This window comes from Monodon monoceros, unplaced genomic scaffold, assembly GCF_005190385.1.
Source record: "Monodon monoceros isolate NGI ecotype Baffin Bay Population unplaced genomic scaffold, NGI_Narwhal_1 Super_Scaffold_21, whole genome shotgun sequence".
Classification (NCBI taxonomy): domain Eukaryota; kingdom Metazoa; phylum Chordata; class Mammalia; order Artiodactyla; family Monodontidae; genus Monodon; species Monodon monoceros.
Genome location: NW_021703778.1, coordinates 77876199 through 77898448, shown reverse-complemented (window position 1 = coordinate 77898448; position 22250 = coordinate 77876199). Strand labels below are relative to the sequence as shown.

Genomic DNA, 22250 nt, shown 5'->3' with positions numbered 1-22250 from the left:
TAAAAGTGTTTTGAAAAGAAAAAAGCTATTTTTGAAATGTGGGGTATTAATGATTACAGATGGATTCTTTTGAAAAATTCTAAACAAAGTCATTGTTTACATTGCAAAAGGATTTCTTTACATGGGAACTGCTCTGGTACAGAAAGACTGTGTTTATAGATGTTTGGCTTCCTAATAATAATCACCACCACTACCTCCACATCTGCTGACTGCTAGGTACTGTGTGCTTAAATATATATCTCCTAACAATAATACTCTGAGTAAGGGTTGTTATTCCCATAAGAGCAAATGATAATAGTAGCCAAAACTTACACAGTGCTTATTATGTCCCTGTTCTAAGCCATGTCTCTCAACAGTGGCACTACTGACATTTTGGACCAGATAGTTGTCGTGGAGGGCTTTCCTGTGCGTAGTAGAATCACACTAACATCTCTTACCTTCTATCCAATAGGTGTTGGAATTACTCTCTGCTTCCCCAGTTGTGACAACCAAATAGTCTCCAGACATTGCCAAATATACCCTAGGGGTATAAAAATCCCTTCCCCTCCCCTCCTGTTTAACACTTAACATTAATTCTTTTAAGTCATACAAGGTTATTATCTCTGTTTTACAAATGAAGAAATATTAAGCCCAGAGTGGTTAAGTTATTTGCCTCAGGTAACACAGCTGATACCTGGGGGAGCTGAGATTCAAACCCAGCACTTCAGCTCTAGTCTGTGTTCTAAACAGATACATTATTCTGTCTCTCAGTTTATAGATGAGGAAACTAAGAAGCAGAGCTCAAGAAACTTGTCCCAGATGACACAGCTAATAAGTGGTGAAAGCAGGATACAAATCCAGGTCTGAGTGACTTCAAAGCCTATGTTCTAATATATTATGCCAATTGTTATCAGACTTTAACATGTCTAAGAATTACCTTGTTAAAGATGCAGATTTGCGGCCCTCACCCCCAGGGGTTGATTCTACAGCTCTGTGGTATGATCCAGGAATCTGCATTTATATAAACACCCCAGGTGATTCTGATGCAGTTGTTCCTAGGGCCACAATTTGAGAAACTATTTTTTACTGCCTCTCTCTCCGCAGAGAGAAGAGGGAAATTAAGTATAAAAGGAGTAAAGTATAAGAAGTGAGGAAGAAAATTTTAAGTAAAGGAGCATCATTGCTCAGAAGCAATATGGCTGAACAGGGGAAATAAAATAATTTAAGTAGTCACAGATAAGAGATTCATAATGGGCTATTAAAAAAGGGAGGGAGTGCTTTGGGACCAATCCTTACCTTCTGAGGTTTATTCTTAGAATACAATTATACAAACTTACAAAATGTTAGGAAATGAGGATATGGCCTAGTATGACATTTATGATTTTTATTAGAAGGCCTGGCTGGATGAAGACCACTCTGAAAATAGGAAATGGCATCTGTGACACCGGCAATAAGTCTTCCAACATGCAGTACTATCCCAGTTCTTTGTATCAACAGAGGACAGAGGTGAACACAAAAGGCAGGCCCCTATGACTGAAAAAGCTGCTCCAAGACAGACCACAGCACCTGTACCTTCTGCCCACCCTACCAGGGGACTCTTCTTAAAATCTCTCTTTTGTTCTGCTGTTCCTCTGTTCTATATCAGCCATTGATCCTTGTGACCTGTTGAGGTCAGGTCCAGACTACGTGCAGGACTTCAAAGCCCTTCACCATGAGGCTGCAACATATGTTTTTGTCTTTATTCCAGACTTTCTGAGACACAATCCTTCAGCTCCAGACAATGTATTTACATAATTCCCTGTCCCTTGGACACACCATATTCTACGTTTCTGCTGTACCTACTTTCCCTTCCTAGAGTTGCCTCCCTTCTTCTTTCCATCTATTCCAAACTCAGCCAGTCACTAAAGACTATTCAAATCTCACATTACCCATGATGTCTTACTGTCCATGGGGACTCTTCCTTCTCTGAACACCCATGGCAGATGTTATAGACTGTTTGTGTCCCCTCCAGATTCATATGTGGAAACTCTAACCCCCAGTGTGGCTGTAGTTGGAGATGGGGCCTCTAAGGAAATAATATTAAATGAGGTCATAAGGATGGGGCCCTGTCAGACAGGATTTGTGTCCTTTTAAGAAGAGGCACCAGACAGCGTGGTTTCTCTCTCTGTACACATTATGGAGGAAAGTGAGGACATAAAGAGAAAGTGGCATCGAGTCAGAAAGAGAGCCCTCACCAGAAACCAAGTCAGCTGGAAACTTAATCTTGGACTTTTGGCCTCCAGACTGTGAGAAAATAAATTTCTGCTGTTTAAGCCACATGTCTGTGGTATTTTGTTATGGAGCCCAAGCTAAGGCAGCAGGGACTGAGGATCACAGAAAGCACTCAGTAAATGGGTGTTGAATAAATCAAATCAGTTGGGATCTGGGCAGCAAGGCACTAGAAAGTAGCACCAGGATCTGTATCTACATTCCTCCCAGCAAAATTTCTGCCTATATCACGATGGAGAATGGAATAGGGACAGGTTCCAACGTGGAGCATCCAAAGAGGGGTTCCTCTCCCCAACTAGGAAGTCAGAGGAACAGAACATCTTCTCTGACGCAGAGTGGAGCTTCTCCATGCGCCAGCAGCACAGAAAGGCCAACGGCTGATTCTTCAGGCTGTTTCACTCTATGATAACTAGGAGTTGGTGTGGGGAGCGCATCAGTGTGCACTGCTATCATCACTTTGCTCTTTTCAGGCAAGCCTTTCTCCCTGCTATTAACAAATCACCATTATAGAGGTACCATATGAGGATAAACTGCTTGTCCTGGGTTAAACCTTTAAATATCACCTGATGACTCTAATCAATATTCTACTGCAGTTATATTAAATAATCACTGACTGAAACTGTGGCCTAGAGGTTTGAATAAAGGCCTAGAAATTAGAAACTCAAATTTAATCCCAGCTCTGCCACCGATGCTACTCTGTCCATGTCTCCCATTATTCATCTATAAAATGGGTGTAGCGACATTTACAGGAGTATGTATTAACTAGGAATTTCACATAAAGTGCTTCGAAGAGAGTGAACAACTGTGCCAATGTTGAGTACTTTAAGAGTGCTCGACAGGTCAATGAATCAGTATGCATCACTGTGGCCCTTAGTGGTCACAGACATGCCTTCTTGAACTTAGGCTGCCTTTATAAAAGACATGGTAGATGCCAACAGACTCAATGATCACCAAAAGAGTGCAACAAAAATTACTAACAGGCCAAACATCTCTAAAGTCAGAGTCTGGCTCTGACACCTACTTGCAGAGTGGCCCTGGGACTGTCGATGAGCCTCTCTGTTTCTCAATTTCCTATAATAGGAAGAATGCACTGTCAGAGATACTGGGACAACTGAGGTAACGTGAATGAAAATTACGAATTATATAATAAGATACAGGTATTTGACTTCAGATTCATTAGGCGAACAAGGAAACAAAACGGACCAAATAAGTAGAGGAATTCTCAGTTTGATTCTTCACTTTGTAATACATTCATTATGAGACTCTAAACAAGTCAGTTTACTTCTCTGGATTTTTAATCACCTCCCCTAAGAGAAAGGAACATAAAGCTATCTGAAGACCCCCCCATAACCATTCTGCATCATTCTGTGATTACAATAAAGTGAGATATTTATCAGTTTTCTCTAAAAGAGGATTATTTAAAAATTCAATAGTAAGGACTTTATGAACTCATCTAAGCTTTAGGAACAATATGTCAGCAAACGTAGATGTGCTGATAGTCTAGAAGTTTCTTTAGAGCAAAGAACATATGATCAGAAGAACGAGCTGCTACTTTCAGCTTCTGTCTCCAATTTTTTTCTTTATGAGAAATAGGAATTTGGTCTTCAAGGCCAGTTTGGTCTGAAAAGATGACTTTGATAGGTTGTCTTAGCAAAGAGCAGAGATAATACAAATTAAGATATAACTAGAGAACACCTGAAACTAATATAACATTGTAAATCAACTATACTTCAATTACAAAAAGTGTTCTTAAAAAGTTTTTTAAAAGAAGATTGTACATACCAAAAAAAAAAAAAAAAAAGATGTATAACTGGAGCATAAACATTAAAAAAAAAATTCTAGCTGAACTTTCCAGAGAGGAGGACATCACATTGTACCATAATCTAAGAAGTATTTGGACTTTCTTTTCCCATACTCTGTGTGCATACACACATGTATATAAAGAGACTCAGACTCTGGTTATTTTAGTGAGTAGCAAACCTGACTAGTGTTTGACCAGAATGGCTACAGGCCACTAGCATGCCTGATGACCACAGACAAATCAGATATTATAATTTAGTCCAGGGGTCAGCAAACTTTTCTGTGAAGAGTCAGATAGTAAATATTTTAGGCTTTACAGGCCATATGGTGTCTATTGCAACTATTCAACCCTGCTGTTATGGTGCAAAAGCAGCTGTAGATAACATGTAAAAAAAAAATGAGTGTGGCTGTTTTCCGGTAAAACTTCATTTATAGAAACAGGTGAAAGGTCAGATTTGGCCCACAGGTCACAGTTTGCCAATTCCTGGTCTATACCCCTGAACCTTGGAGTGGATTAGAGGGACTCCGAGGATTGACTCCTGGATTATTTAGGAATATAGCTGAGTTCTAAGGACCCTAAGAAGATCAAAATGGTCTTGGAAGGGTATAAGAAGGCTTATACAGATGACTAGCATTCCTAAGGGAGCAAAGGTGTGCCAAATCTAATCTGCGTGTCCAGAACAGAAGCTGGCTGAGGTCTGGACAGCAGTGTAAGGCATAGCTGGATTCCTGAAATGGTTCTGGGAGTCCTAAAGAAACTGGACTTATATGGTATCCAGGATGGATACATGGTAGGGGTCTTTGCTAATTAGGAACATGATGTTCAGGGATGGTGGAGCTAGAAAGGTTAGTCAAAGGTCAAGAGGCCATTCAGGGGGCAAATGATATCCTTAACTTCGGCTGAGAGTGTTATAGTTATTTTAGGCGAGTTACAGTGATTTTCTTAGTTATTGACTATTTTTCTAATTGATTAGAAAGAAAATTTTTGAGCTAAAATTTTTTTGTTTTTCTTTTATGGGTTGTGCTGTGCAGCATGCGGGATCTTAGTTCCTGACCAGGGATTGAACCCGTGCCCCCTGCAGGGGAAGCATGGAGTCTTAACCCTTAGTTAGACATGGAGTCTTAGTCTCTTGAGCTAAATTTTTAAGTACATGTATGTGACTGGCAATAGATATTGCCTACCAATTATGAAATAAATACGATTTTAGTCAATAATCAAGAATTTACCACCAGTTTACTGAAAAGACTACTAAAAGGGTATATACTTTGGGAAGAAGTAAATTGAATCCAGAAGGGAAGAATGAAATAAAGATGGAATAGTTTAAAAAAAAAGTGATAAAATGTGATTAAATCTAAAATTAAAAAAGATGATGCAATGTGATGGGGAGTGACTGAGAGTGGGGGGAGTTTCTTATGACTGGGCAGCCAGTGAAGAATCTTCTGAGGGAGTGACATTTAAATCGAGAGCTGAATGACAAGGAGCCAGCCATGCAAAGATCTGAACGAAGCATACCAAACAGAGTGAATAGCTGGTATAAAGGGATTAGGCCTGGCACTTCTGAAGAACAGAAAGAAAACTCCTATTGTGAGAAGTTTATGAGCAAGGTGGTGAGCAGGAGACAGGTTATATTGGTAGTTAGAGGTCAGATTGTATAGGGACTTCCTTCACTGTGTTGAAACAATGGGATCTGCATTTTAGAAAGAGTACAAGACTGTTCCAGAGAGACTAGATTAGAAGGGGTGAGAGATTAGGCAGGGAGATCAATTAGGAAAACACTTTATGATATTTTGGGTGCAGGGGATGAAGGGAAGAGAAAAATCAAAGATGGCTCCTGGGCTTCCCTGGTGGCGCAGTGGTTGAGAGTCCGCCTGCCGATGCAGGGGCCACGGGTTCGTGCCCCGGTCCGGGAAGATCCCACATGCCGCGGAGTGGCTAGGCCCGTGGGCCATGGCCGAGGATCCTGCGCGTCCGGAGCCTGTGCTCCGCAACAGGAGAGGTCACAACAGTGAGAGAGAGGCCCGCGTACCGCAAAGAAAAAAAAAAAAAAAAAAAAGATGACTCCTAGTTTTCTAATCCGAGCGACTAGATGGATGGTGGGACCATTTATCAAGGGAAGGCTTGGGATTGAATAGATTTGTAGGGAAAAATCAAGACTTATGTTTGGAACATGTTTCATCTGAGATGTCCAGTTGATGTTTAACTGGAGATATCAAGTGGATAAGTTATATGTGAATCATGGGGGAAAGAGATCAGGGGTAGAGATATAAATTTGGGGTCAAAAGAATATATGTAATATTTAAAATCTTGATACCAGATGATGTTTAGCCAAGGGTTAGCCATTAAAGTTTAAAGAACCCTTTAGGCATGTGCATATAACGGGGAAAAAAAACACCTATCTTTTAGAGATACCTACTGAAATTCTTACAAATGAAATGATGCCTGGTATTTGCTTCAAAATAATGGGGGCGCGGGGGCTTCCCTGGTGGCACAGTGGTTGAGAGTCCGCCTGCCAATGCAGGGGACGCGGGTTCGTGCCCCGGTCTGGGAAGATCCCACATGCCGCGAGCGGCTGGGCCCGTGAGCCATGACAGCTGAGCCTGTGCGTCCGGAGTCTGTGCTCCGCAACGGGAGAAGCCACAACAGTGAGAGGCCAGCGTACTGCAAAAATAATAATAATAATAATAATGGGGGGAATGGGATGAGGTATAGATGAAACAAGATTGGCCATAAATTGATAGTTGTTGAAGTGTGGTTTTGGGGTAAGTGGTGGTTCATTTTATGAATCTATCTACTTTTGTACATGTTTAGAATTTTCTATCATAAAAAGTTTAAAATAAAAAGAGGGGAGGGCTTCCCTGGTGGCGCAGTGGTTGAGAGTCCGCCTGCCGATGCAGGGGACGCGGGGTTCGTGCCCCGGTCCGGAAGGATCCCACATGCCGCGGAGCGGCTGCGCCCGTGAGCCATGGCCGCTGAGCCTGCGCATCCGGAGCCTGTGCTCCGCGGTGGGAGTGGCTGCAACGGTGGGGGGCCCGCGTACTGCAAAAAAAAAAACCACACACACACACAAAAAAAAACCCCAAAACAAAACAAAACAAAAAAAAAAGAGGGGAATTCCCTGGCAGTCCAGTGGTTAGGACTCTGCGCTGTCACTGCTGAGGGCCCGGATTCAATCCCTGGTCAGGGAACGAAGATCTCACAAGCCGTGCGGTGTGGCCAAAAATAAACAAATTTTTTTAAAGAAAGTAAATAAAAGGAACAATTTTAAGCTAGTCTCCATTAAAAGTGGTAGAAGCAGAGATGGAGAGAAGTAAATAGATTTGGGATTAAAAGGTGGTCCCCCATTAAAAGGTGGTAACAATTCCATGGTCAACATTTTAAACAGGGCACTCAGGAAGAAAGCAAGCCTGAATAACCGGAGGTACATGAGCAAGAGGGTAAGTAAGATTAATCAGGTAGACAGAGGTCACATATATAGGGCCTTCTTCAGTTTGGAGATATGACTGTTTTTATATTTAAGAAAGAGCACTTAGCTGTTCTAAGAATAGAATGCAGGGGGGAAACATTAAGCAAGGATTATCTTAAATTCTGATGTCCTAAGCATAATTTGTAAAGAAGTCAACTGTTATTGCTAGGTACTGTGCTAGATGCTTTACAGATATCTATTTAGTCCTCATAATATCTCTATAAGGTAGGTATTATCATCACTGTGGTACACATTGGGAAACTTCAGCTCAGAGAGGTTAAGTCAAAAGTCACACAGCTACCAGTGGTATAATTAGAATTCAAATTTTTGTCTGTCTGACTCCAGTGCTTGCATTTTTCTCACTATGCAATATTATTCCCCATGCTATGGACACCAAAGAGTTGTAGAGATGGTAGGTAAACTAGTGCTTTTAAAAACGATAATGGAGAAATTCCCACCTGGTCACAGACCAGACTAACCACTAAATTAATTTCTCTTGAGCCAGACTAGCCGGATGGAAATGATGCCTATGGATACATTGTTGAGCCAAAATTTGACTGGTATCCCTGTCACCAATATTTTGCCCTTCCAGTTCATTTTTAATACTTCTGCCAGTACAGATTTTATTTAAAAAAGAAAATCACACTACTTTCATCCTTAAAAACTGTTTCTGCTACAAAATCTATAACATAAAGGGCCAAACATTTCAATGTAGCATGCAAGGCTCTTCAGTCTTTCTCAGCAGTTCTCAAACTTTTTCTCTTAAAAATTATTGAGAACTGTAAGGGCTCTTGCTTATGTGGATTATATCTATTGACATTATTACATTAGAAATTAAAACTGAAAAATTAAAAAATAATTAATTCATTAAAAAATAGTAAACACTTTAAATATTAACCAAAATAATATTTTTTTCAAATCTATTTAATATCTGGCTTAATAGAAGACAGCTGAATGCTCATATGTGCCTCTGCATTTGATCTGCTGTGATATGTTGCTTTGGTTAAAGTATATGAAACAGATCTGGTCTCATCCACATATGTAGGTGGGAAAGGTAGTATTTATAGTCTTCTAGATAATCGTGGATATTCTTCTTTGGTACTATATCAGAACTTGGCAAGTGGTAGTTTCTTAAAAGTTACTTGCAATATGGAATCTAAAACCATACCAATGAAATTTTTGTACTCAATTACATTAAATCCCTTGGTCTAACTTGCAGTTTCAATGGATCTTTTACTCATGCATAATTCTGTAACATCCTGCATGGGGTCATTTGGAAATAACCGGTTCACTGAGTTATGTGGATCTTCCAAATGTTGACACATTTCATTATATAATTTTAACAATCTTTTTTGCTAATGCCACCACCAATCTCATCAGAAAAAATGTTTAAGTATTAGGAAGCTGTCACGGTAGCAGATACAAGTTTGCAAAAGTTCTTATTTTGCTTGAAAGCGTGAATTTTATTATTGACAACAAATACTGTCAGTTGTTTTCCTTGAAGTAATAGGCTCACTATGTTCATTAAGAAAATATCTGCCAAACACCCAGGTCTGTATAACCACAGCTGGTCTGCCCCTTGTTCTTTCAAGATGGTCCATGAAAAAGGTGCTGGTTCAGCTTTGTAATTCAAATTTTGAAACTCAAACTCTTTTACAAGAGTTTTTCCTTGAGACAGCCATACTTTGGTATGCAGCGTAAGTACTCCCTGTGTACTTCTCATTTTATCACACAGAATTTTTAAACAGACATATATTCAAGGGTTGAGATTTAATAAAATTTAGTACTTTATCAAGGACATTCTTAAGTGAAACTGGTGTTTGTTTTTTAAAGCTACTAGTACCATATGGTGCCATGGTTTTGATTTGTGCAGGTAAAAGTAGTTTTACCCATTATTGTTTTTGCATCATCAGTGCAAATGTCAACACAGTGAAAAAGACAAATAATGTCTTAGTATTATTATGAAAATAGTGACTTTTACATGGTCACTATTTGACCTTGCATGGAAGAAACATTTGAAGAAACACTGGTCTATTCATTATCCTTTTCCAGTCACCGGTCCTGCTTCTGTCTGTCATCATCATCTATGACTGCATATATTGTTCCTTTTGCCTACAGTGTCTTCCTCAGCCTGCTGGCAAAATCTTATTTGTCTTTTAAGATCTGGTTTGTATTTCATCTCTGAGAAGCTGATTTCATGTCTTTTTTTTTTTTTTTTTTTTTTTAGCGGTACGCGGGCCCCTCACAACATGGCCTCTCCCGTTGCGGAACACAGGCTCCGGACACGCAGGCTCAGCGACCATGGCTCACGGGCCCAGCCACTCCGCGGCATGTGGGATCTTCCCGGACCGGGGCACGAACCCGTGTCCCCTGCATCGGCAGGCGGACTCTCAACCACTGCACCACGAGGGAAGCCCTGATTTCATGTCTTTTAAGCTGATTTAATCCTTCTGATTTTTGCGCTTCTGTGCCACTCTGAACATACATTGTTTTAGCATTTATCACATTGAGGGCAGAGGGGTTAGTATCATTTTCAAGCACCCCCTATGTGCCAGACCCTGTGCTAAGTCTTTAACATATTTTCTTATTATATCCTCAATCAATTCTATGTGATAGGTATCATTACAGCCACTGTACACTGAAGGACCAGATAGACAGCTGAAGCTGAAGTCAAACCCAAGCCCACTATTTCGGCAGTGTGGTAATCTTTCCCCCTATTTATCCCTATGGCACATATACAGCACAGTTAAGATATTCAATTTATGTCGCCTGAACAGGCAAATAAATGAACTTCGTAACAATCTCATCTCATAATGCAAGACTCTACAAAGTCCCTCATCTTTCAGAGCCTAGAGTTTGGCCTTCAGTAGAGTATTTTTCATTCCTTATATACCATTTAGATTTGGAATCTTCATTTACTTATAGAAAAACTGGCATTTTGATTATATACCGTTTAGATTTGGAATCTTCATTTACTTATAGAAAAACTGGCATTTTCATTTCTTCCAGCAATGTGTTCCCAGCCGTGGGATGGTAATTTAATGATTACACTGCCATCAAGCTGGAAACATAAATGTTGACATTTGACAGTAATGTTTTTCCTCTCAAAGATGCTTCAAGTAAATACTAATGGTGTATCCAAGTAAATGAAGTAACTGTTGGAAAAGCAAATGGTGTATATTTTTCAACATGAGTATTCAAGTTTTAAAAAGTTAAAAAAAAAAAAACCTATTTGATGCTAATACCTCTTTTTCTACTTAGTCTGGGACCTTATGAAATGTGAAAATTCCAGTGTTCCTCTACAAAAAGCTTAATACCTCAAATTTGCTTTACTTAGACTACAGTACATTATCTTAAGAATGGTGGGAAGACCAGTGGTTCTCAAAGTGTGGCCCCAGGATTAGCAACAGCATCATCACCTGGGAACTTGTTAGAAAGGACCCAACTCAGACCAATTGAATCAAAAACTCTGGGGGCGGGGCCCAGCAATTTGTGTTTTAATAGCCCTCCATTTATTGTGATGCATGGTTAAATTTGACAACCAATGGGGCAAATGTGCTGCATCATTTGGATAAATGGATGTTACCTATAAAGAACTAATAAATTTTGGAAGATACGATTGGCCCATATACAAGCAAATCTGTGAAAATATAAGCTGTATAGTAAGAGGTCTGCCATACCAAGGACCTAGGCTATCCTCAAGCCTATATACAGTGGCACGCAGCCAAAGTAGAGAAATCTCATTCCACGGAAGAGGAGCCAAATTATTCCTTGACTCTGCCTTCCAGGATGCGGATAAACATACCACAGCCATACTTAATGAGGAGTAAAGCCATTTGTTGATCTGCAAGAACTATCTGCCATTCCGTCCTAGGTGACTCCAACCACGTGCTGTTTAAATTGCTTATTTTCTATATAAAACAGCAACCTGCGATACATGTGCTTTATTACTACTACTTTCAACTACCAATGACAAGCCTATTCTACCCAGAAATATATTCCACTATTCTACTTGCTTTGTTATTACATGGATTTAAGGAAAATAGAGACTTGTTAGCAGTTTGACTAGTTGGGGGTATGTAAAAAGCTTATTTTAGTAAAGAATATATATAAAACTTCCTGGCATTTTGCTAGAAAAAGTGAAGGCATTAAGTGTTCATTTTTATTTACACTTTTCTAAAGAAAAGCTGGTGAGAGAATCTGCTCTGAATCAGAGTTTTCTGTCTTTGCTGGGAGGAAGCCAGGCCTGGTAGAGAAGGCTCACTGTAAATCAAGAGGGAGGAAGACTCAGAATCAGATGAATGGACTGCTCAGGACATATCTTTGCTAAGAACAGAAAGGACAGGTGATATAAGGAAATCATCCCATTTGTTAATACAAACTTGGATAACAGTTCCTTGTTTTTATTGGCAGTACATTAATTTTGATTAAAATACAAATGAGAAAGAAAAAACTTAGGCTTCCTAAACATAAATGTTTATGTGAATGATTACAAGTGAAAATATAAAAATTTTGTTTGATTTTATGTTCATTAACAATGCAACATTATAGGAAGAATACCAGTTTTACAGTGAGACAGATCAAGGTTTGAATTCTCCCTCTGACAATTACTAACTGTGTGAATCTGGCCAATTCTAATTTCTCTAATTTTCAGTTTGTAGGGCTGTTACAAGGATTTGAGATAAATATTTGGAATGTGCCTTATACAGGCTAGGTGATCAATAAACAGTTATTCAAGTATTAAAGAAAACTGATGCTCAGAGAACTGGTGTGGGTGTACAATTTGCCTAGTTGGATTGAGAATTATATCACTGGGTCTCAATCTCAGTAACCAACTTCTCTTATTTCACCTACATGTTAAAAAACTATAAACTGCTTGCCCTTTCCCCCACCTTTCCACAACACATGAAATAAGGACAGAAAGAGACAGAAATAAAAAAAACAAATATTCCCTTAAAAAAAGTAATGGAGATAGAGATAACACCTTGGTGAAAGCCCAAAAAAAAAAAAAATGGTTAAGAGTTTGATTTCATTTATAGTGAAGGAAAGAATAGTATCACCATTTATTCATTTGATCCTGTTTCTTCCTCACACTATCATAGCAGTTCAAAGCAACAAATTATTTATTGCTCTTAAAGTATTATGGATTTGCTTTTCTTTTAAAGCCCCTCTGCATTTATCAGAATGCAGCAGGCTACTTTAGCTAAAGATCCAGGGCCATAAACCTTGTTCAGTGCAATAAGATCACTTTAATAATATTCTAATCTTGAAATGCAGTTGAAAAGATAGATGATGGTCGCTGAGTGCTACTTACAAACAAAAATGGCTCTCCAACAATCTTAAAGATGCAAAAAACTTAGCAACTGAAAATGTGTTTTAAAAAATTCCCACATTCTGCCAGTATATTTTACATACCTGAGAATTTTCTTAGGAATCTGTGATGGAGAAGAATGACTCCTTTTCTTCTTCTCTGAGTCCTGTAGTAACCCATCCTCTGCTCTACCCTTCTCTGTGACTGCTGACTGCTCTGCCCTGGCTTTGCCCTGATCCACACTGAGCTGGCCTTGGGCAGGGTCACACCTGTACATGAAGACGATGGCTGGCTTCTCGCTGGATTCTCCTTTTGCCTCTGTGAACCAGTGATGGCGCTGAACTGGAGGAGGGGGCAGCATGTGGATGACTGTGCCGTCCAGGCCCACCAGTTTCCCTTTCTCTCGGTCTTTCTCTTTGTCGTCCTCTTCATCTGTTTTCCGACGGCGGAAGAAACTTTTAAATGATATCCAGCGTTTAGGTTTTGCATCAGCGGCCCGCCTGCTGCCTTCAGAGTGCAAAACTGATTCAGCTTCCGTTGACCTGGTAGGGCTAGTTGGCTTGGTCCAGTTGGTGAAATGCCTCTGCAAAAGGTTACTTGCATGGTAAGGGGAGGAAGTCGAGCGTGGTGGGGGAAAGGGGGGTGGCGGCTCACTTTGGGGGTTAGTCACTAATTTGGAGGGAGGGGTGGTGACTGGCTTTGTGAGTGGATCTTTCTGTACTTTGGTGGTAGGACTTTCTGTGGTCTGAGGTGCTTCAGCCTCACCACTGGGCTGGGATGTGAAGAGAGACTTGGGCCGGACTGGTGTACTCTTAGGTGTACTCTTAGCAGCACTGGCATCGGGAGGAATGGCATAAAGCTCTTCCACACTGCAAGCTTTAGGGCCAGACTGGGGCATTTCTGGAGGAGACTGTGGGGGCTGGATAGAAGCCACGATCTGAGAAAGCACGGTGCTTGCCTTCTCCCTGGCACTGCTGCTGCTCACTATCGGAGACTCCTGAGTGCTTTCTGTTTTGGCCACAGGCTCTTGAGTGGTTCTCTGGAGCTTTGTCGGGGAGCTGTGGCTGGAACTGTAGCTCCTCTGTGGTGAGGACTGACCTCTGTTAAGACAGCTGTTAAACTCCTGAACCTTCTGAGCCACTGAACCCCTTTTACGCTCTGTGCTGTTTAAAAACCCTTTAGCTTGGGGACATTCAGTGGCTTTGCTAGTGGTATTATCAGACACTTTGCTTTCAGTTTCTATTTCTTCATAAGTATGGCTTATTACACTTGTGGTTTTTTCCTTCACTGAAAGTTCTCCACTTGTTCCGAGAAAACTTTTGTAAATGGCTAGATTGTCATATGCATTTGGATTGATTACAATGGGAACTTTGATAGCATTTTTGGAACTCCGAGCATAAGTTGGCTCATCGTGAATGATAATTGGAAAAGGTGGCATACCGGCATTGTTATAACTATTAAATTTTATTTCAGACAAATTAGGTGACTTAACAGGGATGGTTTTGGAGGAAATGTTTGTAGCTGTGGGTGAAGTAGGTGCTGATTTGTGACAGTTTTTCCTTGGAGGGACATTTGGTCCAGTCCCACCGCTAATTAATTCCACCTTAGGTATCTTTTGTCGTGGACTGGTACTGGAAGTCCATACTTCCTGGTAGCGGATTGCACTGGATTTTTGGAAATGGGCACTTATTTGTCCTGATGTCAGTGTGGGTGATGTCACTGGAGAGTTTGGAGTAGATGAGCTTTTCGTCTTGGGACTGTTAATAGGGCCCTCGAGGTGCTCACTGGCCATGGCTGCTGACACATCCACGACAGTATATGGCTTGCACAAAGGCTGTTCCAGATTCACAACTCGGTAGGGCTTTGCTTGCTCTTCTACAGGAACGAGGTTTATTGTTACTGCTTGCCCAGTAATATCAGTAGGGGCTTTACTTTCTTGCTTCTCAGTTTGTACGGCAATCTTGCCATCCTTCTCTTCCAATCGGAGAGCAAGGACTGCTTTGTGCGTCTCTGGAACTTTTACTGAGCTTTTGGATGCTTGTGCTGAGTCCTTCTCCTGATTATTACCAGAGAGGCTTTCATAATTGGGCTCACTTTCCTTCATGTCCTTAGAATCTCCCGGGTTACCAGGAGCTATTCCCACATTACAAATCTTCTGGGATAAACTACTGGCTGTCTCAGAATGTGATTCTTCTGTTAAAGAGGAATCTGGGGATGTGGAGTCAGACGACACTATGCTCTGAATGCTTCCTGGTCCATAGGAGACCACAGAATTCTCTTCATAACCATTCAGGATTTCATCATAACTGTCATCATAGTCTACAGCACAGATTCTTTGCAGAGATTTATTTCGCAGGGGGACAGTATTCCATTTTTTGTCCACAAAGAATCGAACAGGAGACAAAGTGTTTGCCCTAAAGTTGGCAAAGCGAGGTTGCCCTCTCATGCGAATCTCCATGGCCAGCAGTTCTTCATCACTCTCATCCCAGCTCTCGTGCTCCTCCTCCATGTTACTCAAAAGCACATCTTCCTCACTCTCTTCGCCACTAGAAAACTCTGGGTAACAGAATCGACCCCCTTCATTACTGATCACTTCTGTGCTCCCACTCAGAATAACATGCTTGCCCTGAGTATCCTTTATTCCGCCCATCATGCAACTTGGTGGAAGCTTTCTTTCCAGTGATCGTTTATAGCAATCATTTATTCTTCCTAAGAATGTTTCTCTGGAGTTTGTTTCATTTCCTCTTATTTGAGGGGTGGTATCCAAGCCTGCTATCTCCTTTAACACCTCAGTTAGTCCACTATTGTTATTTGATATCTTCTTTGCACTATCATTATTCCCATAAGGCTTAGGAACATGGCTAAATCCTTCAATGTCATCTTCATTATTATTATTAAGTGGTTTCTGATTCAAGGCCATCCTATTTCGGTTCCATCCTATGATGACAGGTTTGTTCTCACAGTGTTCTTGGATACTAAGCTCACCACACATACTTTGCCCATCTGCCACCATCATAGTGGGCTTCACAGCTATAGTGGGTTTTTTAGCCACAGGAGGCCGGAAATTTCCGGTGTTCCTGATTCGGTGGTTGTTACTCTGATTGGCATTAGTTTTATTGCCATGGGTGATGGGTGCCTTCTCAGGGTCTGGGGGGAGCTGATGTAAGCTTTTAGGTTTAAAGCAGTTCTTGCATTCACCAGGTTTCCAAACGTGTTCAGTAAAGGTATTACAAGCAGACATTTTTAAAAATAGAACTTCACAGACAATGCTTTCCTTTCAGTGCATGGCAAAACTTTCATCTGTTAGTTTTCACCTCCCCTATGTTTCATAGCAGCTCTTGTAAGTGTGATCAATCTGTTGGGGGAAGGGGGAGAGAAGAAGAAAATCTGAATGGAAAAGGTACTGTGAAGCTTACCATGATGAATAATTTGAAAATACTGGCTCCAACTTTTCCTTAAAATAAAAGATTGAGAGATAAACTAATTTGGGCACTTTATGAACTCTCTTTGGCTAATGAGCAGTTTTGGAATGTTAGTTTTTTAACCATAATTTTATGCACTCTCATTGAACCAGGTATAACATTTCATTTGATGTCTCTGTGACAATGATACTGTGAGCTTCCCCTCCCAGAAATGTCTTTGAAACCGTTCTTTCTGTTATCCTCCAACCTGAAGCTTCTTGGTCCATTGTGGGTTCCTCTTCTTCTGCCCACCCTTTATATTTGGATATCTCATAGACTCCTCAAACACAATGCATTCAGGACTAATCTTCTGTCCACCTCTTTTCTCAACTCTAAGGAACTTCTGTACTCTAACCAGTCCTCCTCTACCCTCCAGGCCACCTTCTTCCTCTGTCTTTATCCAAGTTCAGTTACTGTCACTACCATCCACCCACATAGCTAAGCTTCAACCTTCAGACCATTCTTGACACCCCTCCCCTCACTTCTAACGCCACATCCTAAACCCTTTTGTAAATTAGTCTTGCCAATTTTTTTATATTTCGTAAAAATATTTATTTAGGGCTTCTCTGGTGGCGCAGTGGTTGAGAGTCCGCCTGCCGATGCAGGGGACACGGGTTCGTGCCCCGGTCTGGGAAGATCCCACATGCCGCGGAGCGGCTGGGCCCGTGGGCCATGGCCGAGGAGCCTGCGCATCCAGAGCCTGTGCTCTGCAATGGGAGAGGCCACAACAGTGAGAGGCCCGCGTACCACAAAAAAAAAAAAAAAAAAATATATATATATATATATATATATATATATTTATATATTTATTTTGGCTGCGCCAGGTCTTCGTTGCGGCATGTGGGCTCTTTTTTTAGTTGCGGCGTGCAGACTTCTTAGTTGTGGCATCTAGTTCCCTGACCAGGGATCAAACCTCGGCCCCATGCATTGGGAGCACAGCGTCTTACCCACTGGACCACCAGGGAAGTCCCTAGTCTTGCCAATTTCATCTATTACATTTCACTGGATCTCCTTTCCATTACCAGACACTGCCAGTAGTTCAGATGCCCACCATCTTTTGCCTAGATTCCTGCAGTAGGTTGCTAACTGATCTCCATGCCTGTAGTCTCACCCCTTTCCAATCCAACCTCTCTACCCTTGCTACTCAAATTATGGTCCTCAGACAAGCAGTATCAGCCTCATCTCGAAGCTTGTTAGAAATGTATTATCTTAGACTTGCAGTTTATCCTCAAGATCCTTAAAGAATCTGAAAAAGAATGAATATATGTATAACTGAATCACTTTGCTGTACACCTGAAACTAACACAACATTGTAAATCAACTAGACTCCAATAAAAATTTGAAAAAAAGAAAAAAGAAAAAAAAAGAAATGTAGTATCTTAGGTCCAATCCCAGACCTACTGGATCAGAATTTGCATTTTAATGAAATCTCAGGTTGACTCCATTGTTTTGTACTACTATCAGATTTTCCTTTCTAAAATGCTAATATGATCATCCTATTACCTAGCTTAGCTATTCTGTGGTTCAATATTACCTAACGCATTGGCTCCCAAAGGTCAGATAGGGGTTGCTAGATAGGTAAGAACCATCTGGGGAAACACCCAAGTCAATCTCTAAGGGAAGAGTCCAGGAATCTGATTTTTACTACAGGTAATTCTATGTGCATTGAGGTAATGGAACCTCTGAGTCACAGGATGGAATACAATCCCCTTAGGTTTGCATGATATAGTCCTTGCCTCCCTTCTAGCCTTATGTATTAAAAATCAACTAGTCTTATCATACTCTAAATGCCGCTGGGCCACTCATTTCTCCTGGGTACCATCGAAGCCACTTGGACATACCTCCATGAACAAGCACTTTCATTTTTAATTATCTGTTTTCTCACTAGTTTTTGAGCTTCTTTAAGCCTGGGATATATCATACTCATCTCTGTATGTCTAGCATAAGGAGCTGGATAAACACTGGTTGATTAAATGTGCTGGTTTTGAGGCTTATCTTTAAAAAATAATCTCGTGGCTCTCTCTCTCTCTGTCTCTCTCTGTCTCTCTCTCTCTGTCTCTCTCTCTCTCTCTCGTCTCTCTCTTAGGCACATAGCTATAGACCTTCCCACAGAACACCACTACAGTCTTACATTTCCACTTTGGATATTATCATAAAGCTGGCAGTAGGCATGTACATGTAAGAACTATTTTAATAGCTGAAAAGTTTAACTTCATTCCTGTACAATGACAGTGACAGGATCCTTGGTTTGGTCAGAAACGCAGCCTTTACCCAAGTTTCAGCACATTTTTAAGGAAGGAAAGAACATTTTATTTAGTTAATATATACAGAGCTACGCCCCTTGTAAACAACACTCATAGAGCACTTTGCCTCAGTGGATGAAGTGCAGACAAAGATCAAAGAATTCCACACAGAGAGCCCAATGACTTGGCCAAAATCTAAGTTCACTCTTTGCTGGAGACCACTGAATGGCTTTTTTCAATAAAGTAAAAATATATTTTTCAAGTGTCTGTTTGAAAATATTTATTTACTCTTTCAGATATTCAAAAAGCTATATCCCTTAGTTGATAAAACCATTTCCTGCTAGTCTGAGACTGAAACATTTTGAGCAAGGAGAAGAATGGCATAAAATTAGGCTGAAAAAGAGAGCAGGGGCCAGATCATGTGGGGCCTTTTATAAGCTTTTAAAGATTATGGAGTTTATCCTAAGAACAGCAGGAACCCACCAAAGGGTTTTAAACAGGGGAAACAAGATGATATAACTGGCATTTAAAAAAGACAGCTCTGACCAAAAATCATGAAATACTTAGGTATAAGTCTAACAAAACACGTGCAAAATCTAAAATCTATATGCGGAAAACTATAAAAGACTGAAGATATCAAAGACCTAAACAGAGAAATATATCAAGTTCTCTCCATGTTGTTAAGATGTCAATTCTCCCCAAGCTGCTCTGCAGATTCAATGCAATTCTAACCAAAATCCGAGTAGGATTTTCTGTAGAAATCAACAAGCTGATTCTAAAACGTACATGGAAAGGCAAAGAAGCTAAAATAGCCAGAAACAATTTCAAAAAAGAACAAAGTTGGAGGACTCATATTACCTGATTTCAAAACTTTTTAGCTACAGTAATCTTGATAATGTGGTATTGGCAAAAGGACAGAAACATAGATGGGGGAAATGGGATAGGCAAACTACAACCCATAGGCCAAATCTAGCCTGTTGCCTGTTTTCGTATGTCCTTAAGCTAAAGATGTTTTTTAAATGGTTGAAAAAAATTTTTTTTTAATATTTTGTGACAAGTGAAAATTATATGAAACTCAGATTTCAGTGCCCATAAATAAAGCTTTATTGGAACATAGCCAGGCTCATTTGTTTGCATATTGTCTCTGGTGGCTTTTGTGCTACAATGGAGAGCTGAGTAGTTATGACAAAATATGTGGCCCTCTCATCACTTTGCAGTGCTTTTCAGCACTCTACAAATTGCAGCGTTTCCACTGCTACATGAATCACATGTGTGAAAAGACATTTTCTTTTTTTCATAAATTAATTTTTTTATTTTTGGCTGCGTTGGGTCTTCACTGCTGTGCGCGGGCTTTCTCTAGTTTTGGCGAGCGGGGGCTACTCTTCGTTGCGGTGCATGGGCTTCTCATTGCAGTGGCTTCTCTTGTTGCGGAGCACGGGTTCTATGCACGTGGGCTTCAGTAGTTGTGGTGCATGGGCTCAGTAGTTGTGGCTCGCTGGCTTAGTTGCTCCATGGCATGTGGGATCTTCCTGGACCAGGGATCGAACCCGTGTCCCCTGCATTCAGGTGGATTCTTAACCACTGAGCCACCCGGGAAGTCCCGAAAAGACATTTTCAAAGATAAAAATATGTGAAATTTCATTACAGATATGCATCAATAGATGAACATGTGTAATCAGTTTTTTTTTTTTTTTTTTTTGCGGTACGCGGCCCTCCCACTGCTGTAGCCTCTCCCGCTGCGGAGCACAGGCTCCGGACGCGCAGGCTCAGTGGCCATGGCTCACGGGCCCAGCCGCTCCACGGCATGTGGGATCCTCCCGGACCGGGGCACGAACCCGTGTCCCCTGCATCGGCAGGTGGACTCTCAACCACTGCGCCACCAGGGAAGCCCTGTAATCAATTTTGATGACAGGAAGCACTAACTTTGAACCCGAATTAAGCAAAATTAATCATTGGTGATCTTAGCACAAATTATCCCTGTCCCCAAAAAAGAATTCCATTCTTCTTATTAAGTAGAGCTGTGTTACAAAAAATTATACTCAATTTTTATATATTGAATTTTGTCCAAAAAATTCATGGCAATTTATTTTCTTTCCTGTTATACAAGTACCTATATAATACCTTGGTTTTTGCTTTTTGGCCTGCAAAACCTAAAATGTTTATGATTTGGTTCTTTAAAGAAAAGATTGCTGATGCCAGATATAGATCAGAATAGACATAGAACAGAATAGAGACCAGAAATAGAGCCTCACAAATATAGTTAACTGATTTTTGATATAGGTGAGAAGGATACTCTTCAACAAATGTGCTAGAAAAACTGGATATCCATAGGCAAAAAAATGAACCTTGATCCATACATCACACCCCATACACAAAAATGAACTCAAAAGAGATCACAGATTGAAGTACAAAATGTAAAGCTACAAAACTTTTGGAAGAAAACATAGAAGAAAATCTTTGCAGCCCTGGGATAGGGAGAGTTCTTAGATACAACATCAAAAGCATGATCCATAAAAGAAAAAACAGATAACTTGGTCTTCAACAAAATTAAAAACCTTTGTTCTTGTATATGTATAACTGATTCATTTTGTTATAAAGCAGAAACTAACACACCATTGTAAGGCAATTATACTCCAATAAAGATGTTAAAAAAAAAAAGAATTCAATTCACAGCTATTGACTTTTTTCCTCCTGTATTTTTCTTCCCTCTTATAAAAGAAATAAACTATACTGATATATTAAAAAAAAAAACACCTTTGTTCTGACAAAGGTACTGATAGTAAGAGAATGAAAAGACAAGCCACAGATGAGAAATTTTTTGCAAAATACATAACTGACAAAGAACTTTGTATCCAGAATATACAAAGAACTTTCAAAATTCAACAAAACAAATCCGATAAAAATAAATAGGCAAAAGATTTGAGCAGATATTCCACCAAAGGTAAATGGATTGTATATAAACACCAGAATATCGTTAGTCGTACGGAAATACAAATTAAAACTACAATGAGTACCACCATACATCTATCAGAATGATTAAAATAAATTAAAACAAAACCAAAAACTGGGGCTAGGGAGGATGTGGAGCAAATGAGATTCCTACATAGTGCTGGTGGGAATGCTAATGGTCCAGCCACTTTAGAAAACAGTTTGGCAGTTTCTTATGAAGTTAAACATAAACTTTCCATGTAACCCAGCGATCACATTCCTAGGTATGAAAAATTGTGTTTACACTAAACACTGTACACAAAGGTTGACAGGCAAAAACTGGAAACAATCCAAATGTTGTGTGGTGGTTATATGCCTGCATGCATTTGTCAAAACTCATAGAATTGGACAGTTAAAAAAAAGGTGTTTTACTGTATATAAATCAAACCTCAATAAATCTGACTTAAAAAAATAAAAGGCAGTTCTGGTTGCTCTATAGAGAATGCACTGGGGGGAGAACAGTACAGGAGGCCAGGAGACTGTTTAAAGGGCTGTTGTGGACAAAATGAGATATGATAAGGATCTGGATTAGGATGTAGCTTCAGGGAAGGCAGATAAAGGTATATGAATGAAACACTGGATTTTGGATCTTGAGGTTTTGGGTTTACGTATTCAAATGATTTGTGGGGCCATTTATTGAGACAGACAATATTGGAGGATGTGTAACTTTTGGAGGGAAGATTGTGAGTCCGTATTTTGTTAGCCTGCATACTATACAGCAAGTAGCTGAATTTAG

The 22250-nt window shown here is 40.2% G+C and overlaps 1 protein-coding gene across 8 annotated transcripts in view; it reads right to left on the bottom strand.

Annotated features, from left to right (window-relative positions):
• Positions 1 to 22250, bottom strand: part of PEAK1 (pseudopodium enriched atypical kinase 1) — a 296325-nt gene that overhangs the window by 43893 nt on the left and 230182 nt on the right. For 7 of the 8 annotated variants that reach the window (XM_029236367.1, XM_029236369.1, XM_029236366.1 and 4 more), the window contains one exon: positions 12927 to 16177. In XM_029236367.1, the coding sequence (XP_029092200.1) occupies positions 12927 to 16063 (3137 nt within the window). In that variant the 5' untranslated portion in view covers positions 16064 to 16177. The remainder of the gene's footprint in view (positions 1 to 12926; positions 16178 to 22250) is intronic. The other variant, XM_029236373.1, reaches the window with a different exon arrangement.